This window comes from Lithobates pipiens, unplaced genomic scaffold, assembly GCF_037356315.1.
Source record: "Lithobates pipiens isolate NorthernLeopardFrog02 unplaced genomic scaffold, aLitPip1_a1.2 Scaffold_13, whole genome shotgun sequence".
NCBI lineage: Eukaryota > Metazoa > Chordata > Amphibia > Anura > Ranidae > Lithobates > Lithobates pipiens.
The window spans coordinates 260,372,600-260,390,700 of NW_027507718.1; the positions used below are offsets into that span (position 1 = coordinate 260,372,600).

The following is an 18,101-nucleotide window of genomic DNA, read 5'->3' on the forward strand; positions in this document are numbered from 1 at the left end:
TGCAGGAGGAATTTTTTTTTTGTTTACTAAGTTTACTACCACTTTAAGACCCCATTCACACTGGGGCGCTGGTCAGGAATTTTTAGTACTAAGCCTCACCTATCAGTTGTTTGGTCCCTTTCGCATCTCCACGTAGCGGGAACTCACATTTTTGAATGTGGTTTTTTTGGGTGTTTTGGAGTGCTTTCGCTCATCATGCATAGGGTCATCATTCATTTGAATGGGCTGCCCAACATGCAACAATCGCCCCAAAGAAGCGCCAGAATTTTTTTGGGAGCGGAGAGTGGTGTGTTTTTTTCACACTTTTTGGTGCATTTGCAGCACATTTGTTCCACGGCAAATGCATGCCTGTCACTCACACTCAAGGTGCCATTAACATGGTAATGCAAGCATGCTGTGCATTTGCAGCGTGTTTCTGAAACGCATGGTAATGCACGTGTTTTCTATGCAGTTTGCCATGCGTTCAGAAACACACAAATGTGAATGGAGCCTCATCGTTCTTGTGTAAACACAAAAATTTCACTTTCAGGCCCCATTTACACCCAGAACAGTGGGACTGTAGGTTTTTTGTCTTATTTTTCCCATGACACACATAGAGCAGCCCCTTGATTTTATTGGGCTCTCCTACACTTGACAACGTAGCTCATTGGACATTTTGGCATGTTGCGGTTTGCACATTGTTTGCTGTGCATTTTGCTGCATTTGTCGCTAGTTTTCACATGGCAAAATATGTGTTTGCTTCTGCATTAATGATACTGTTAACAATTAATGGCACCAAAAATGCAACTAGTTCATTTTATAAAGGTGGCTATACATTATACAATCTAGATTTACCAAAACTATATAATAGGAGGACAGCATCGTTACCAATGAGGCTCTTTCACTACATAGTTAATGGTACATCTGAAGGAGATTGTACAATCAGATTGTATAGTTCAAGTTTCTTGCAATTCCCCACAGGACATGAATGACCGTCCTCTTGAATGTGAAAAGGTGAGTGCAAAAAACTGATGTTAAAACACCAATGACTCCACTACAGTGATAAGTGCTACTTTCACTCCCTTAGTGAAACAAGAACACCAGATGATGCTGCTATTCACTCTCGTGTTTTGCAAATTACATTCGGGAGTTAAATTGAAGAGCCGCTAAAAGATGCCACACTCCATCCAAATGCTTGACTTCACGCTCCACATGTAAGAATAAAAAGTGAAGACGGGGGCATGGCCTGGACGAAAAGCAAGATGGCAGCATAGACTGATAGGTCCTGCGACCCGGGGACCAAACCTTGCTTTTAGAGGAGCCTACACCTCAGAATCAACATGAGCAGATACACCCGAAGCTGCTCTGCATCCCGCACAGCCACGGACTCAGGTACACAGTTGGGCAGAAACATTCCAGAGTTATTCTGGTCCCAGCGTCTATCTGCACACGCGCCGTCACAGGCCCAGACCCCAAATTTACCTAGCGTGGCTCAGGATAAGCAAATAACGGGTGAAATGAACCCTAGTCTGAGCCGGGCGCAGCCACCGAGCCTGCTGGACCTAGAGAAGATTGCCTTAGACATTAAAAGTTCTATGACGCCGCGATTGCAGATCTAAAAATGGACATCCAGGCAGTAGCCCATTGCATTGACAATGTGGAATAAACCACTCTCCACAGCTCTCCCAACCACCCAGAGATGTTGTTTGTTGTGTGGTTAATTTTCTACTCAAAGAGGAAATTTTCCGCAAGGCAAGGGAAAGGGGCAGAATCATACACAATGGAGCTGAAGTGAACTGATTCCAGCACTTGTCCCAAATAATGCTCCAAAACAGAAGGTCTCTGCGCCCCCTGTTGGATGCTCTTTGTGCCCGGAATATTGAGTACCATTGGAATTGGGTTGTCGGCGTCTGCCAGGGGTCGCTCTGCCTTTTTACGCACACCGGAAGACCTGAAAGGCTTTTGTGAGCAACTTGATCTTCCACACATTGAGCTCCCAGTACGCATTCTACTTCCCTTCGGAACCTTGGCTCCCAGTCTCCCTCAACCCATCGCCAAAGGCTCAACGTCAGAGACCTCACAGACACAGACCGGACCAGGCTTCTCTATCAACGCAGCCCAGCATCGCCACCCTCACCTTCGGCAAGGAGGGACCGCATGGAGGCTTAATGCTATGTGCCCTATCTCAGCCACAGAGCGTCACCTGTGAGTAAATATTTCCACATATATCTGCTTCCTGTTTCTTCCCTTATGTGAACCTTCATCTGATTCTCATCCTTTCCCGCTTCGTTACCTCTCCCCCGAAAAGCTGTGGTCTCAACCTATCGCTGTGACGCCAACTATACAGAACTTACCCTAGATTGTTCTCAGCTTCTTATGCCACCCAGACGCCATTGTCCCTTTCTAGGCAGTTGGCCACAAATATAGCAATACCATATATGACTTGGTTTGCATTTGAAGAACTTTAACGGCAACTTCAAGGGTGACTTTATGCCCCATATTAAAAGCTCTGCCTGACTCAACCAAGTCATTTCTGGCTAGCTTCTTATGTCCTGCTTCTTAGGACTTCTGGGCCCTTCTTACCTCTCCCCCAGTCCTGTGCTCTACTCCATACCCGGCCGTCACATGTCACTATTCACCTACAACTCCTTCGGCAGCTCTTCTGCAGGAGCAATGATAACCATCACCGCTCTAGACCACGTAGAGGCTTATTCCTCTGAATAAAACTGCTAAAATAGGGGTGCTGGTTTGAACATCCGAGGTGCACATTTAAGTGACCCCCTAGATGTTTATTATCCTCCCAGAAAGGAAGATTTGTATACAGCAGGTAAAACAAGTATTGAACACGTCACCATTTTTCTAGGTAAATATATTTCTAAAGGTGCTATTGACATAGAATTTTCCCCACACGTCAATAGCAACCTATGCAATCCATACATACAAAGAAACCAAAACAAATAAATTCAGAAATAAAGAAGTTGTAAAGGCAGAAGGTTTTTTTTAATCTTAATGCATTCTATGGCCTCCTGTGTTCAGTGCTTGCTGCAGGAGGGAGAGCCCAGAAGCACAGAAGAGGGACCCGAAAAGAGGATGATCTGGGTTGCTCTGTGCAAATCCATTGCAAGAGAGCAGGAAAGTATAAAATGTTTATTATTTTTATAGGGAAAAAAAACGAGCCTTTACGATCACTTTAATCACTTGCCGACCAGCGCATGTCAACTTACGTTGGCAGAATGGCACTGGTGGACAAAGCGGCGTACAGGTATGTCCCCTCTAAGAAGCGGTGCTGTGGGCGCGCGCACGCCCACCATGGTCTCTGTGACCATGACCGTGGGTCCCACGGACTCTATGTCCGTGGGTGCCCGCGACTGTATCACGGAGAGGTAGAACGGGGAGTTGCTTATGTAAACAAAGCATTTCCTCTTTCTGCCTAGCGCCAGGACAGAGATCACTGCTCTTCTGTCATCGCTGTCATGTGAGGCGTAGCCCCACCCCCTTTGTGCAAACCAATCAATATACGCTTATTACAAAAAAAAATACCAAAAATATGTAGAAGAATACATATCGGCCTAAACTGAGGGAAAAAAAGATATTTTTATATATTTTGGGGGATATTTATTATAGCAAAAAGTAAAAAACATTGCTTTTTTTTTTTTTTTAATTGTTGCTCTTTTTTTTTGTTTATAGCGCAAAAAATAAAAAAGGCAGAGGTGATCAAATACCACCAAAAGAAAGCTCTATTTGTGGGGAAAAAATAACATCAATTTAGTTTTTGGTACAATGAGTCTCGACCATGCAATTGTCAGTTATAACGATGCAGTGCCGAATTGCAAAAAGTGCTCTGGTCAGGAAGGGAGTAAATCCTTCTGGGGCTGAAGTGGTTAAGTTATGTGTAATAAAAAGTAATGACATTGAAAAAGAATTGAACGCATAAAGAAAGGGGGGTGTAAAAAGACATGGAAAGCCAAGACATCAGCTGAAATCTATAAGTAATTAGAAAGCAATCCTACCCCTTGTCAGTGCAAATTAACATTAGCTGGTTCAGTCTCAACTGATGGCCTATAAAAAGGTGTCTCATAAGAAACATCTCATGATGGGTAAAAGCAAAGAGCTCTTGCTCAAGATCTTTGCACCCTTATTGTTGCAGTGAGCACTGTTGGGGCCATATTTTCACCACATAAACATAGATATACATTTCTTTAAAACATTTAAAACTTTATTTACTTTCAAATGCTTTATATACAAAGCTAATATCAAAAGAATATAACAATGTAATGTACTACATCTGGGTGTACATGATGCAAGAATTCAAAAGTACTAAATAAACAATGGTATCACCTGTATGAATTACATGAAATAAAGTAGGAATAAGCTTAAAATTTGGTTCTATAAAGCATGGATCCCCCATGATGTCACCAAGTATGGTCATGTCCATGTTTGGTCCATAGTGTCACCTGGGAGTCCCCTCCCCTTTGTCTACATTTGCTCGCAGGGTCCAGGATCAGTCATTTGTGGCAGTTGAGCAATTAAAGTGAACATGACAGTGAGTTAATGGGCATCACTCATTATGATTGAGGATCTGCGTTGCTGAACAACATGATTGACAATGGTTTTACAGTTTATCATGGATAACTTTTTTTTTGTTAACTGTGTTAGTGTGTTTATTTACATTTTATTTTTTTGTGAATCAGTAGGGCTATTAACTACCCTTACTCATTCATATAAGGGAGGAATAATATCTGGGGACCCCTTTATTTTATAAATGTGGTTCCAGATTTTGATAAGCTCCCTGATCATAGATTTCTAAGACCACTAGGATTGTGGGGAAGAGGCCTTTGTCCTCATTAACTTGAAGATTAGTTAATGAGGCCTACCAGGCTTAATGCTCAGGTCAGAGTTTGGTGTGAATTTGCTTGTGTTTTTTTTTTTTTGTATTGGTTCCGCTTAAAATCCTGATACAAGCATACAGCCTAACCTAATAGACTAGGAAAGAGGGGAGGAAGAGTGTGCACTCCCCCTTCTGAACCTTATGGTATTTAGGGGGACCCCATGCCATTTTGTGCTAGGTTGCCCTTGACATCCACACCAGACCTTCATCAAGGATAAGCATCTGGTATGTATTTTCTCTGACCACTTTGTTAACAAAAGGAAGCAGCCAGGAGCTGCCATTTGGCTGGCAAATTAAAAATAAATTTTTTTCTTCATAAATATCAGTTTTGCTGTAGTCAGCTGTTTATATACAGATGTAACACTTCACGGACAGTTTTAGGGCATTCCCCAGACATAATATTTAAAGCAATAGAGCATTTTTATTGTTTCACTTGAAGCATTATTAACCACTTCCCACTCAGCCTATTTTCATATGATGGCTGGGCAGGACAATTGTCATTCCGGGTGGACTTCATATGACCAAACATAGCCAATGAATGATCAGTGTATCGCCTGCTGCTAGTACCATGTGATCGTGGTGACCAATCACAGCAAATCACATGACCTTTGTACGCAATGAATGGCTTCCTTTCGTGACATTCTTACAATTGTGTTGCTAGCTGTGACTGGTCATAGTGGTCACATGGTACAGACAGGACCAATCACAGTCCATTTGTACCATGTGATTTAATGTGGCCAATCATAGCTAATCACAATAATACATACTGAATGAATCAATTTAATTCAGTAAAAATGATTGCTTATACAAGTAAAAATAATCCCGATCCTTTCTTCTTATATTCATTATTATTATTATTTTTTTTACATATTGTAACCAGTCAGTGACAGTACATAAAAAAAAAATTATGATAAAAACATTTTATTAAAATTTCTTAATTTTCCAAAAAAATACAACTTCAAAAAATTCCCCATGGCTCTTGTTATATACCTTGACCTGTCTACTTTCCTAAAAAGGGTCCTTTGGGGGATATTTTGTACTGTCCTGGTGTTTTCAAGAAATGAGTAAGTACTTCAGGATTTATACGTTTTCAGAGATTTATATATATATATATATATATATATATAATATTACATCATAGTTTGTGGTCTCTATAACCTTCCAAAACACTAGATAATGAACACTGTTTTGGGTTAATTTCACCAAAGAAACGTAGCAGATTTGTCATTCAAAGTGTGAAAGCCGAAAATTTGCCTGGGCAGAAAGGGGGGTGAAAGTGCCCGGTATTGAACTGGTTAAAATCTATACTCCCTAAAGACCCCTCACTGCCTGAATCCTACCGCCCCATATCCCTTCTACAACTGGATGTAAAAAATACTTGCTAAAATTCTTGCATTACGCCTCAACAAGATTATCCTGAGTTTGATTCACCCAGATCAGGTGAGGTTCATGCTTTTAACCTCCGACGTCTGTTTATGAACCTCCAATCCACTCATGACAATGCAGGCTCTAGGGTGGTGGTTAGTTTAGATGCAGATAAAGCGTTTGATTCTGTAGAGTGGATGTATCTATGGGAGTGTCTTCACAGATTTGGGTTTGTATTAAACCACTTCAATTATTATACCAAGCTCCCACGGCCAGGATACAAGTCAATGGTAAAATCTCAGACCCCTTCCCTCTTTCTCGGGGCACCCATCAAGGCTGCCCTATCCATTGCCATTAGGGTACACCCATATATAGGGAAGATTACTGAAAGTATGTCTATATGTGGATATGTGGATAAGTCTATATGTGGATGATATGCACCTATATTTAGAGAATGCCGGCCCATCGTTATCTGCTGCCCTGCCCTGGTCTGCTAATTAATTGGGCCAAATTCTCTGTCTGGACATTACTGCCCCTACAGTTCATCAAGCAGCCCTTCCGTTGGTGAGAGCAAGTCAAATCAGATATTTAGGCATTCAAGTATTCTGCGCCCTTACAGATTACATTAGCCTTAACCCCGAACCCCTTTAAACAGTTCTAAAAGATAAAACCCAAACGTGGTCTCGACTCCCCATCAGTGTTATGGGCCGCATCAACTTAGTGAAAATGATCCTACTCCCCAAGCTTCTCTATATCTTTTGACATGCCCTCCTATATTTGCTTTTTTAAGTCTTTGGAATCCATATTAAACACATTTGTATGGGATGCCTCTCATCACAAGCTATCCTGGTGAACTCTGAAAAGCCCCTCAACACTAGGCAGCACCACCTTACCCGATCTTGCTCTATAGTATGTTGGCTCCCAATGCTACAAATTTTTCTACTTCAATAAAGATGACAAAGAGAGATACATCACCTTAGTATGTCCTTGAAACTCTTGCCCCACAGGCCATCCCCTCCAAGTCCTTCTTTCTGGTACCCGGGCAGTGTCCCAAGCGGACGACAAGGGCAGCATGCTTTTCCATCTCCGAAAGGTCTAGCAACTGGCCTTTCATTACACAAAAGCTCCCCCATTCCACAACCATACACCCCTGTGGAACAATCTACAGCTTCCTGAACTAATCACAATACCAGAATATAAACTTTGTACTCCTGGGTTGATGACGGGGTCATCTTACCCTCCGATGTTCTGACAGATGGTGGGATCAAATCAGTTTAGGACCTCAAGCTTGGATTTAGACTATCAAACCACCTTTTTCCATTATTTACAACTGCTCCAGGCACTTACTAATCAATTCTGGGACTCCATCCCAAGCCTTGAAACACTTTTTAGTTGAACTTCTCTCCATTTTTTATATCCACCTGGTTCTTCCCGCTGCCACTGCCCTAGCTTATCAACTGAAATCCCACTGGTTGGAGGATGTTGGTGCAATAGAGGATGAGGACTGGGGAGAGATTCTAGAAGTTCATAAAACAGTATCTCCCAAGCTCTCTGACCGACTCACTCACCTATACATGTTACACAGATCTTACCTCACACCTACCGGTATGTCCAAATATCGAGCAGACCAAGATCCAACCTGTCCCAAATGCCATGGACCTAGTGGCTCATTTTATCAATTATTGCTGTCCTGTCCCTTTTATCCAAGGGTATTGGACACAAGTAATTACATTTTTACACAATCAAATGGGCTCCCCTCTCACTCTCTGCCCTAAGCAGTGCCTCCTGGGCCTCCTTGCTGTCTCCGAGGCGGATACACATTTCCACTCCTTCTTACAGGAGACACTGTGGCTAGACTGTTGATTGCTAAGGCTTGAATTAGGAAATTCCCCCTAGTCTCCAGCAATGTATCGGGGCGGTCAATGCCACCCCTTCCTATAAGAAATCTCTATATGTTCACAGAGGCTGCCCCACCAAATACTATAAAATCTGGGACAGATGGTTGGAGAAAGACTCAACATCTACGAATGAGGACTAAGTCACAATCCCATGTCTGCTATGTCTATGTGCTCACAGTCCAGCACTCATAGTTACTAATTAGGCCCATGTAGAGGCACGCCTACTTCTGTATTAGAATGTCCCCTACCCTGTTTGTCTAATGCTGTATCACTTATTTTACTAACATTATCAGCCATACTGAGTTTTGGATTAATTTTGCTCGGTATGCCACTTTGTAAACTTTACGTATCGTGTCTGTTGCACCCAGTTTGGAATTCCTTCTCTCTTTGCATAATAAAGATTTGTGTTTGAGAAAAAAAATAATCAATGTTCCCTGCCAAAACAAATTTCTTTTATTTTTTTTAATGCTTTGGTATATGTATGCTTTGGTACATGTTCCTAAGGGCAGTGTCTGGTCCCTCATACCCCATCTGTTTGACAATCACTTGTCTATTAGCCTAAAAAATGACCACTGATCACTAAGTTTTGTCTCCTATCGATTTCAATGGGCTTCAGATACAGAACCTGAACTATCAATAAGTTCATCATATCCTAACATTCGGCTCTTTACTTGTTGTAACAAACAAAAATTGCTTATTATTTTTGCCTAAATAGACTTCCAAAATATAAAGTCTAAAGATGAGTGATAATAGAATGTACTTGGTTAGATTTGCTTCCACAAAGGAGATCTTTGAGTCCACTGCCAGTATATGAAAGTAAACTGATACCAAATGTTTGAATGTGTTAATACCTCTGTGTACAATGGCAGGGTGTCACAGGGAAAGGACATGATGGGAAATGTCTCCATGGGACAGCATAAGTTGGAAAGTTTTAAAAATGTGAGCGTCTGTCACAGGTGAGGCTAAATCTATCAATGGGGGTCACAGAGCGCAATACAAACCTGGCAATGCTCCTAATCTTTCTATTATTGGGGGGGGGGGGGGTCACAGAGCACAATACAAACCTGACAAATCTCCTACTTTATTATTGGGGGTCAGGGGGTCACAGAGCGCAATACAAACCTCACAGAGCTTCAACTCTTTCTATTAATGGAGGAGGTCACAGAGCGCAATACAAACCTGACAGAGCTCCTACTTTTTCTATTAATGGAGGGGGTCACAGAGCGCAATACAAACATGACAGAGCTCCTACTCTTTCTATTATTGGGGGGGGGGGTCATCTAGCGCAATACAAACCTGACAAAGCTCCTACTCTATTATTGGGGGCAGGGGTTCACAGAGCGCAATACAAATCTGACAGAGCTTCTACTCTTTCTATTAATGGGGGGTCACAGAGCACAATACAAACCTGACAGAACTCCTACTCTTTCTATTAATGGGGGGTCACAGAGCACAACACAAACCTGACAGAACTCCTACTCTTTCTATTAATGGGGGGTCACAGAGCGGAACACAAACCTGACAGAGCTCTTACTATTTCTATTAATTTGGGGGGGATCACAGAGCGCAATACAAACCTGACAGAACTCTTACTCTTTCTATTAATGGGGGGGTCACAGAGCGTAACACAAACCTGACAGAGCTCTTACTCTTTCTATTAATGGGGGATCACAGAGTGCAACACAAACCTGACAGAACTCTTACTCTTTCTATTAAGTGGGGATCACAGAGCGCAACACAAACCTGACAGAGCTCCTCTTACTCTTTCTATTAATTTGGGGGAGGTGGGGAATCACAGAGTGCAATACAAACCTGACAGAACTCCTACTCTTTCTATTAATGGGGGGGGGGGGGGTCACAGAGCGCAACAAACCTAATAGAGCTCCTACTCTTTCTATTAATGGGGGGGGGTCCGTACCATCCCCCTGCACCTACATACAGTTACTTCGCTGCAGCCCACTGGGACGCCTCCCTGAACAAGCTTTGGACTCCAGAGTGACTACGGATATTCCATAGAGACATACAAGCCTGAATCTCACAGACCCCATGTGAGTAGCTATTTGGCTGTTATTAAATAAATTCTGTTTGTTAAAGATACTGCGCTTAGTTTGGCAGACCTTGTTTTCTTTTATCCTGTTTTCCAGGGACTGCTTCGCTATTAAGGGAGCTGCCACTAGTGCGGTTTATCATTTTATGGACCGATTTTTAAACCAAGACTATGCTCCATACTGATTCATCCTTTTTTCCTATTACCATTGTTATCAATTTATCACATGCTCTAGTTATTAACATTTATTAATATTGTTTGTGACAGTGCTCTTACTCTTTATATGAATGGGAGGGGGGGAGGGGGGGGGTCACAGAGCGCAATACAACCCTGACAGAGCTCCTACTATTCCTTAATATATGTAGAATTTAAAATATGCTTTGGCTATATTTATCTAGCTTGGAATGTAACCCTGCTCCAGCTAATCTTCCATAAAAGGGTCTTTACAATTGACCCTTTTATGAATGGGGGCCTGCTTTAAAAAAGCTGGAGAAACATACTCGTAAAACAATGTAGTTTCTTAATTGATCTCCTGAATTGCACTGGAAAAATGACAACTGAATGTTCTAGTTCTAATAGTTTTGTTGTTTTGTAAGCATGAAAATTGAGAAGCCATTTACTACCATGTCATGCTGTCCCAAACATCAACTTTATAACCTTTGATTATTTTAATCTATGTAACCATGATGAAATATAGTTAAGCAACCGAGTCCGAGTTACAGATTAACACTATTAGAGCAATATGCAGACTGCAGCTATCTGTAGCCACCATTCAATTGTTTCTGTTCTGAATGATCTAAATGTAAGGTAATATCTTAACTGACTGCTATAGGTTGCTGCTAAATGACTTTACTTTTGAAAAGTTCTTTCTTCGCTTATGAAGTGAATGTGAAATTATCGATTGCATTAAAGCAAACACCTTTTTTATACAAATGTGCTAAAATGCATGACACATCTTCTACTCAAGGGAATGCTTGTCCCTGAATAGTTACTAACCTTGAAAGGATACCATCGCTTTGATGTATATTTTGTTGCATTTTGAACTATTTGAAATACTGCCCAGACTGTAAACATACACTTTAAACGACTCTCAGTTTTTGTTCCAGAAAAAATAAAAAATAAAAAATGGGACTGTGATCATGGTTGAGAACAAACTTCAAATGTTGCTAATGTGAAATCTATTACTATATAGGAAAAAAAAAAAAAAACTCTTGTTTTAATGGCTGATAGCAAATATTAATCTAAATAGAAATCTAACAATCAGGCTACTTTCAGACTGGGACGGGCTCCGGCGGTAAAGCGACAGTATTTTTTTGGTTTTAACCCCTGCTAACGGGCGAAAAAGGGTTAAAACCGCAGGCAAAGCACTATAAGTAGATATTATAGAGTGGGGGGTTGGTGCTGCACTGTTCAAAGAAATCAATAGAGAGAAAAAAATTGTGCTGCTAAAGGTAGCAGTACACATACAAATCGTTAAAATTCATACAAACCATAATCGGTAAATGTGACTGATATCAAAGTGCAAAGTATTATCTTATTGTGTAAATGTCATGCGAGTCCAAAGATGTGCAAACAATGCAACTGAAGTGTGCAAAATGCAATAACTTCCCTTCTTCTTTGTGCAACGAACCTTCAAATGTGCCGAACAAAAGGTGCTGAGGAATATATATCTCTGTGCAGAGACACACACTAGTGAAAGTGGCCTCTTACCTTGCGGTACTCGCATAACATAAAAGGACCTTGCTCCATGAGCGGCAAGCTCCTTTGCCAGCGTCGACCTGAGTGCCTTTCCGTCCCTACTGATGAAGTCACATGACTATGATGCCACGCATCACAGTCTCTATTGATTTCTGTGAACGGCGCAGTGCCAACCCCCACTCTGTTTTACTCTGTGTATGGGTACAGATTGACCCCTATTCGGTGTCTGCAGCAGTTCCATCCTGATCCTCCCATACATGGCAACGCAGGAATAAATACTTACCTTATAAGTAGATATTCCGCAGCACATTGATGATCAATTTTGTCCAAACGGTTTTTCACATGTCTGACTAAGGGGTCCTGCGTGACTCCGAAATGTTGCACTACACCATTTTGTGATGTGATCTTTCTTGAATAAAAACCGTTTGGACGAAATGAATGATCCTTGGTGTGCTGGTGAATATCTAATTATTGCACAGATTCCAGTATCCAGCTGGTGACCGCTACCGCAACCAGTACCTTAAGAACTCATTCCAGGTATGTGTGTGATGAGAATATGCGCTCTGGCACTAAAGCTGACACATTCAGCATTCATTGTACCAAGTGGTCAGAATGATTTGGGCCCATGAACAAATACCCAGAGTGAAAGAATACTGCATTGTGGCCATTTGTCTATGGGGGCATACAGCCGTAAATGTTAGTACCACTCAGTACAGTGTCCAGCCGAGGCCTTAAAAATACTTAAATTTTAACCCTTCTTTTGTTGTGAAAAAAAATATTCCCCTCTGGGTGATCTATGTACATTGCAAGGATTATAACAACATTTGTTGAAGATTACTACCTTTTGTTATTCTGAAGAAATCCATGTGTGATTGTCTGTGTCTCTGTACTGAGTGAGTCTAATGGGAGTGGTTTCATAATTATCAGTCAGCTGTGGCAGCTGCAGGGTACTAATGAGGAAATATCTGACCAAAAATACATTTTTGTTGCAGGGGGTGCCTGAAATCTGACTGGGGAGTGGTCAGTACTCATTCTGTGTACATAACAACTCAATGTAGCCATATTGCATTTATAGAAAATTACAGTGGCTGAATATTGAAAAGGAAAGGTAATTTTTAATAACATTCAATTACAATACGACTTGTATCCCAATTGTACATGCTATATTATTTATTTGCTATTTTTTTCCCCCACGAAAGTGGAGTTACCCTTTAATGCAGGGCCCTGCAAAAATCTGAATCTTTTATAGTAAAACAGCAATGATCATCCAGCGTAATGATACCGTTAAAAAAAAACTCAGCATATCACTAACGCCTATCCCAGAATATGCACCAACAAAAATACAGATTTGTCTTTTTACAGATAGTAGTGTAGTCCTTTCAAAAATTCAACACACAGGGGACCATAACTAATGTAATATTGTTGATTATACTTGTTACAATAGGAGTGCAGAATTCTAATTCACTATGGAATACAAAGTGTATACCAATGTTCCCAATAGCGATGTCCCAAATATTCACGTGGATAGCAGGATAATATGCAAAATTGTATATCCATAGATTGGAACACAACTTGAAGATAGAAGATGCATGTGCTACTTCATCCTGTTCTGTCACATAACAGGATGTCGTGACTTCCCAGTTGACCTATTCTATAGCTTTGTGATGAACAAATGGAGGAAGCAACATTACCGCCCATTAGTTAGTATATATGACTCTTGTAAAACCCCGTTATCCCGGCGGAAAACAAACACCAAATATCTAATATAGTCTGCTGGCTGAAGTGTAGTGACAATAAAAGGAATTCTTGTTGCACACAATGTAGGCACAAATGAGTTCCTAATACACATCATTCGACAAAATCATATAGCCAAAATCTTTTATAATTGTGATAATGATAGGCTGTATAAACACAGAGGATGTCTTGCTGTGTATTAGTCAAGTAGATAAACTTAAACCACTGGTGATAAACACCAGCTAGTGTAAATGGAAGCCAAATGGTACAGCCATCTAATCTAGATAGAGGGATATTTCCTTAAAAAATGCACAGATCAGGGGAGCACTATATTGCTGTCACCAGCCACCTTGTGGTCCCAATGTAATGACAGTACATCCCCAAGACAGTCGTGATATGGCACAGAGAAACCATTTGTTGAGCCTCACACATTTCATCCATGTATTGGACTTCCTCAGAGGGGTGTAACATTTTTTTCACAAGTCATAGCTGTGTATGTGTATGGTGTATGTGGGGGCAGAGACCAAAAGCGTCTTCAGTTTTTAACCAGAATTAATGTTTCACTTAACCAGAAGTTGCATCCCCTCAACCAAAACATCAGATAAATGGAACCCAATAGACCATTTTGCCACACACATCATTGCATATATAGGAGCCCAGACCTTATCCCTTTCATGACTAAGCCTATTTTTGGAATTTGGTGTTTACAAGTTAAAATCCATATTTTTTGCTAGAAAATTACTTGGAACCCCCAAACATTATATATATTTTTTTAGCAGAGGCTCTAGAGAATAAAACGGCGATTGTTGCAATATTTTATGTCACACGGTATTTGCGCAGTGGTGTTTTAAACGCAACTTTTTGGGAAAAGGGACACTTTCATGAATAAAAAAAAAACAAAACAGTAAAATTAGCCCAATTTTTTTGCGAAATGTGAAAGATAATGTTACGCCGAGTAAATAGATACCAAACATGTCACACTTTATAATTGCGCGCACTTGTAGATTGACGACAAAGTACGGTACCTAAAAATCTCAATAGGCGACGCTTTAAACATTTTTTACGGTTACCAGGTTAGCGTTACAGAGGAGGTCTACTGCTAGAATTATTGCTCTCGCTCTGACGATCGCGGCGATACCTCACATGTGTGACTTGAACACCGTTTACGTACGCGGGCGCGACTTCCGCATGCGTTTTCTTTGCTTCGCGAGCTCGCGGGGACGGCGGGCGCTTTGAAAATTTTTTTTTTATTTTTTTATTTATTTTATTTATTTTTAAATGACTAAATTGTTTAAAAAAAAAAAAAAAAATTTGATCACTTTTATTGCTGTCACAAGGAATGTAAACATCCCTTGTGACAGTAATAGGCGGTGACAGGTACTCTTTATGGAGGGATCGGGGGTCTAAAAGACCCCCCACCCCTCCTTTACACTTCAGTGTATTCAGATCGCCGAAAACGGCGATTCTGAATACCGGATATTTTTTTAAAACCGGCGCCATTGGCAGCCGAGTAAACGGGAAGTGACGTCATGACGTCGCTTCCGTGTTTACGATGAGGAGACTGGAACGAAGCCGATTACGGCTTCGTTCCAGTTCCTCCCCAGCAGCCAGAGCCGACGGATCTTTAATCGGTGCTCCCGATCGAGCGGGAGCACCGGTAACAGCGGCGAGAGGCGGCGGGAGGGGGGGGCGTCCCCTCCCGCTCCTCCGGCATAACAGCCGAGCGGCTTTTAGCCGCATCGGTTGTTATGCCTGGATAGCCAATCGCCTGCTGTAAAAATCGGTACCGGGATGATGCCTGCAGGTGCGGGCATCATCCCGGTATAACCCCCGGAAGCCGAGTACGCAGATGTGCGTACGCTCGGCGGGAAAGGGTTATACCTATCAATCTAAAAGTAAACAAAGTAAAAACAAGATATATAAATATAAAAAAAGCAGTGCAGTGTATTTAGTAGTCTATTCCAAGTTACTGTTACTTCCATTATACATATACATTATAAATATGAATGCAGGATACAACACAATCTCTGCAATAGATTCATACTTACAAGCTTTGTGGGCAGGCCAGTCGCTATATTCAATTCTGTTATCTTCATATGGAGTATTTTTGTAAGCAAATATGTAGCGTAGAATCTCTCCTCTCCCTTTGAAATTGAAATAGGTCAGCTTGTAGTTGGGCATGGTTTACTTTTGAAATGGCTACAACATAAAAAAACATAAAAATACATTTAAGCACTGGCAATAAGCAAAGAGGTGTCAACTCAACATCAATAAAAGTTTCAGTTTTTAAAGTTTTCTATAAGCTTGTATGCAAATCTTATTAAATGCAGAGTGTTGATTTAAAAAAAAAATGTTGGGTGCTATAATATAAAAGTGTCAGCACCTGTTATATCTGATCTGGTATTAGCTGATAATTTCTAATTCCAATTATAGATATACAAAAAAGAACCATTCCGTTTGATGTGCAGAGCAGAAAACTCAACTTTAATAAAAAGAAGTGGGCAACACATCAATACACATAAAGTGCAACAGAGCATAATTTGCACAGATATTCTTGCATATGAATTTTAAGAGAAAGTAAACTACTACACCTCAACATCTAAAGTACCTGTGAGTAAGCATGTAACACTGCTACAGTGCCTTGCAAAAGTATTCACCCCCTTGGCTTTTTACCTATTTTGTTACATTACAGCCTTTAGTTAAATGTTTTTTTTTATTTGAATTATATGTGATGGATCCGAACACAATAGTCTAAATTGGTGAAGTAAAATTAGAAAAATATATACATAAAACTATTTTTCAGAAATATAAAACTGATAATTGGCATGTGCGTATGTATTCACCCCCTTTGTTATGAAGCCCATAAAAAGCTCTGGTGCAACCAATTACCTTCAGAAGTCACATAATTAGTGAAATGATATCCACCTGTGTGCAATCTGTATCACGTGATCTGTCATTACATATACACACCTTTTTGAAAGGCCCCAGAGGTTGCAACACCTAAGCAAGAGGCACCACTAGCCAAACACTGCCATGAAGACCAAAGAACTCTCCCAACAAGTAGGAGACAATGTTGCTGAGAAGTACGAGTCAGGGTTAGGTTATAAAAAAAATATCCAAATCTCTGATGATCCCTAGGAGCACCATCAAATCTATTATAACCAAATGGAAAGAACACGGCACAACAACAAACCTGCCAAGAGATGGCCGCACACCAAAACTCATGGACCGGGCAAGGAGGGCATTAATCAGGGGCAGCACAATGACCTCAGGTAACCCTGGAGGAGCTGCAGAGTTCCACAGCAGAGCCTGGAGTATCTGTACATAGCACGACAATAAGATGTATGCTTTATAGAATTGGACTTTATGGCAGAGTGGTCAGAAGAAAGCCACTACTTTCAGCAAAAAACAAAATGGCACGTTTTGAGTTTGCGAAAAGTGTTCAGTGGCTCACAGGCTGCTGTTCTGCTACTTCCCCCTGTCTTCTGAAGAGCAGTGGGAGAGCAGAGCAGGCAGTCTGAATATTTATGGAACTCTGGCCAATACCTGGAGAGGTATGTTCAGTAGGTGGCTGGAGAGCCTATTATGTCGTGTGCACATGACCGGACTTTTCGGCAGAAAAGGTCAGATGGATATTCCGATCGTGTGTTGCATAATCCGATCAATTTTCTTTAAAAAATTTCCGAGAGACCTAGAAATAGAACATGCTTTAAATCAATTTTTATCAGGAAAATCGTTTGTATGCTGGCCCGACGGACCGAATACGACGCAAGGGCAGCTATTGGCTACTGGCTATTGAACTTCCTTTTCTAGTCCCTACTTTGGTCCGATTGTGTGTGGGCAAGTCTGCTCGGTCGGAACTCTGTCAGAGTTTATTCTGACGGAAAGTCCGGATGTGTGTATGCTGCATTAATGTTATGAAGCCTGGCAGAAGAGTGCAGAGTTACAGGCTCTAGCCTTCTGGAGGATACCCCTGTGCTGGGGGGGGGGGGCTCTGACCCAGGGCAGAGAGAAAGGCAGAGGAGAAGTCTGACAATTCCTTTTGGAGACATCGAGGTCTCGGCTAAACTTAGCGGGGGGGGGGGGGGGAGGCCTACCAAATAAAGCCTGGGTCGGAGCCTGGACAGGGCAGGAGAACAGGTGTGGGGAAGCGCCATTATTCTAGGACTGAGTGAGCATTGAGTGAGTGTTTTACCTTACAATCCAATGCAGTGCAATCAAGAGTTGTACAAGACAACCAGGAGCATGCTATACTGCCTAAGTGTGCCCAGTGCAGCCAGGAGCTGTGTGAGACAGCCAGGAGCTTGCCATATTGCTTAACTGTGCTTAGTGCAGCCAGGAGCTGTGCAACACAGCCAGGAGTTGTACAAGTTCAGTCATGAGACAGTACAGTTCAACCTAAGGTTGTGCAATACAGCCAGCATTTTGTACAGAGATGCCAGAAACCCTAGCAGTCCTCAAGTTCTACAGGTCAGGGTATCCCATGCTCCTG

At 41.5% G+C, this 18,101-nt stretch overlaps 1 protein-coding gene across 1 annotated transcript in view; it reads right to left on the reverse strand.

Moving 5' to 3' along the window:
- The window catches only part of LOC143974819 (hematopoietic prostaglandin D synthase-like), a 53,657-nt gene that overhangs the window by 14,874 nt on the left and 20,682 nt on the right, over nt 1–18,101 (reverse strand). The window contains exon 2 of the mRNA XM_077476562.1: nt 15,658–15,808. Within this exon, the coding sequence (XP_077332688.1) occupies nt 15,658–15,790 (133 nt within the window). The 5' untranslated portion in view covers nt 15,791–15,808. The remainder of the gene's footprint in view (nt 1–15,657; nt 15,809–18,101) is intronic.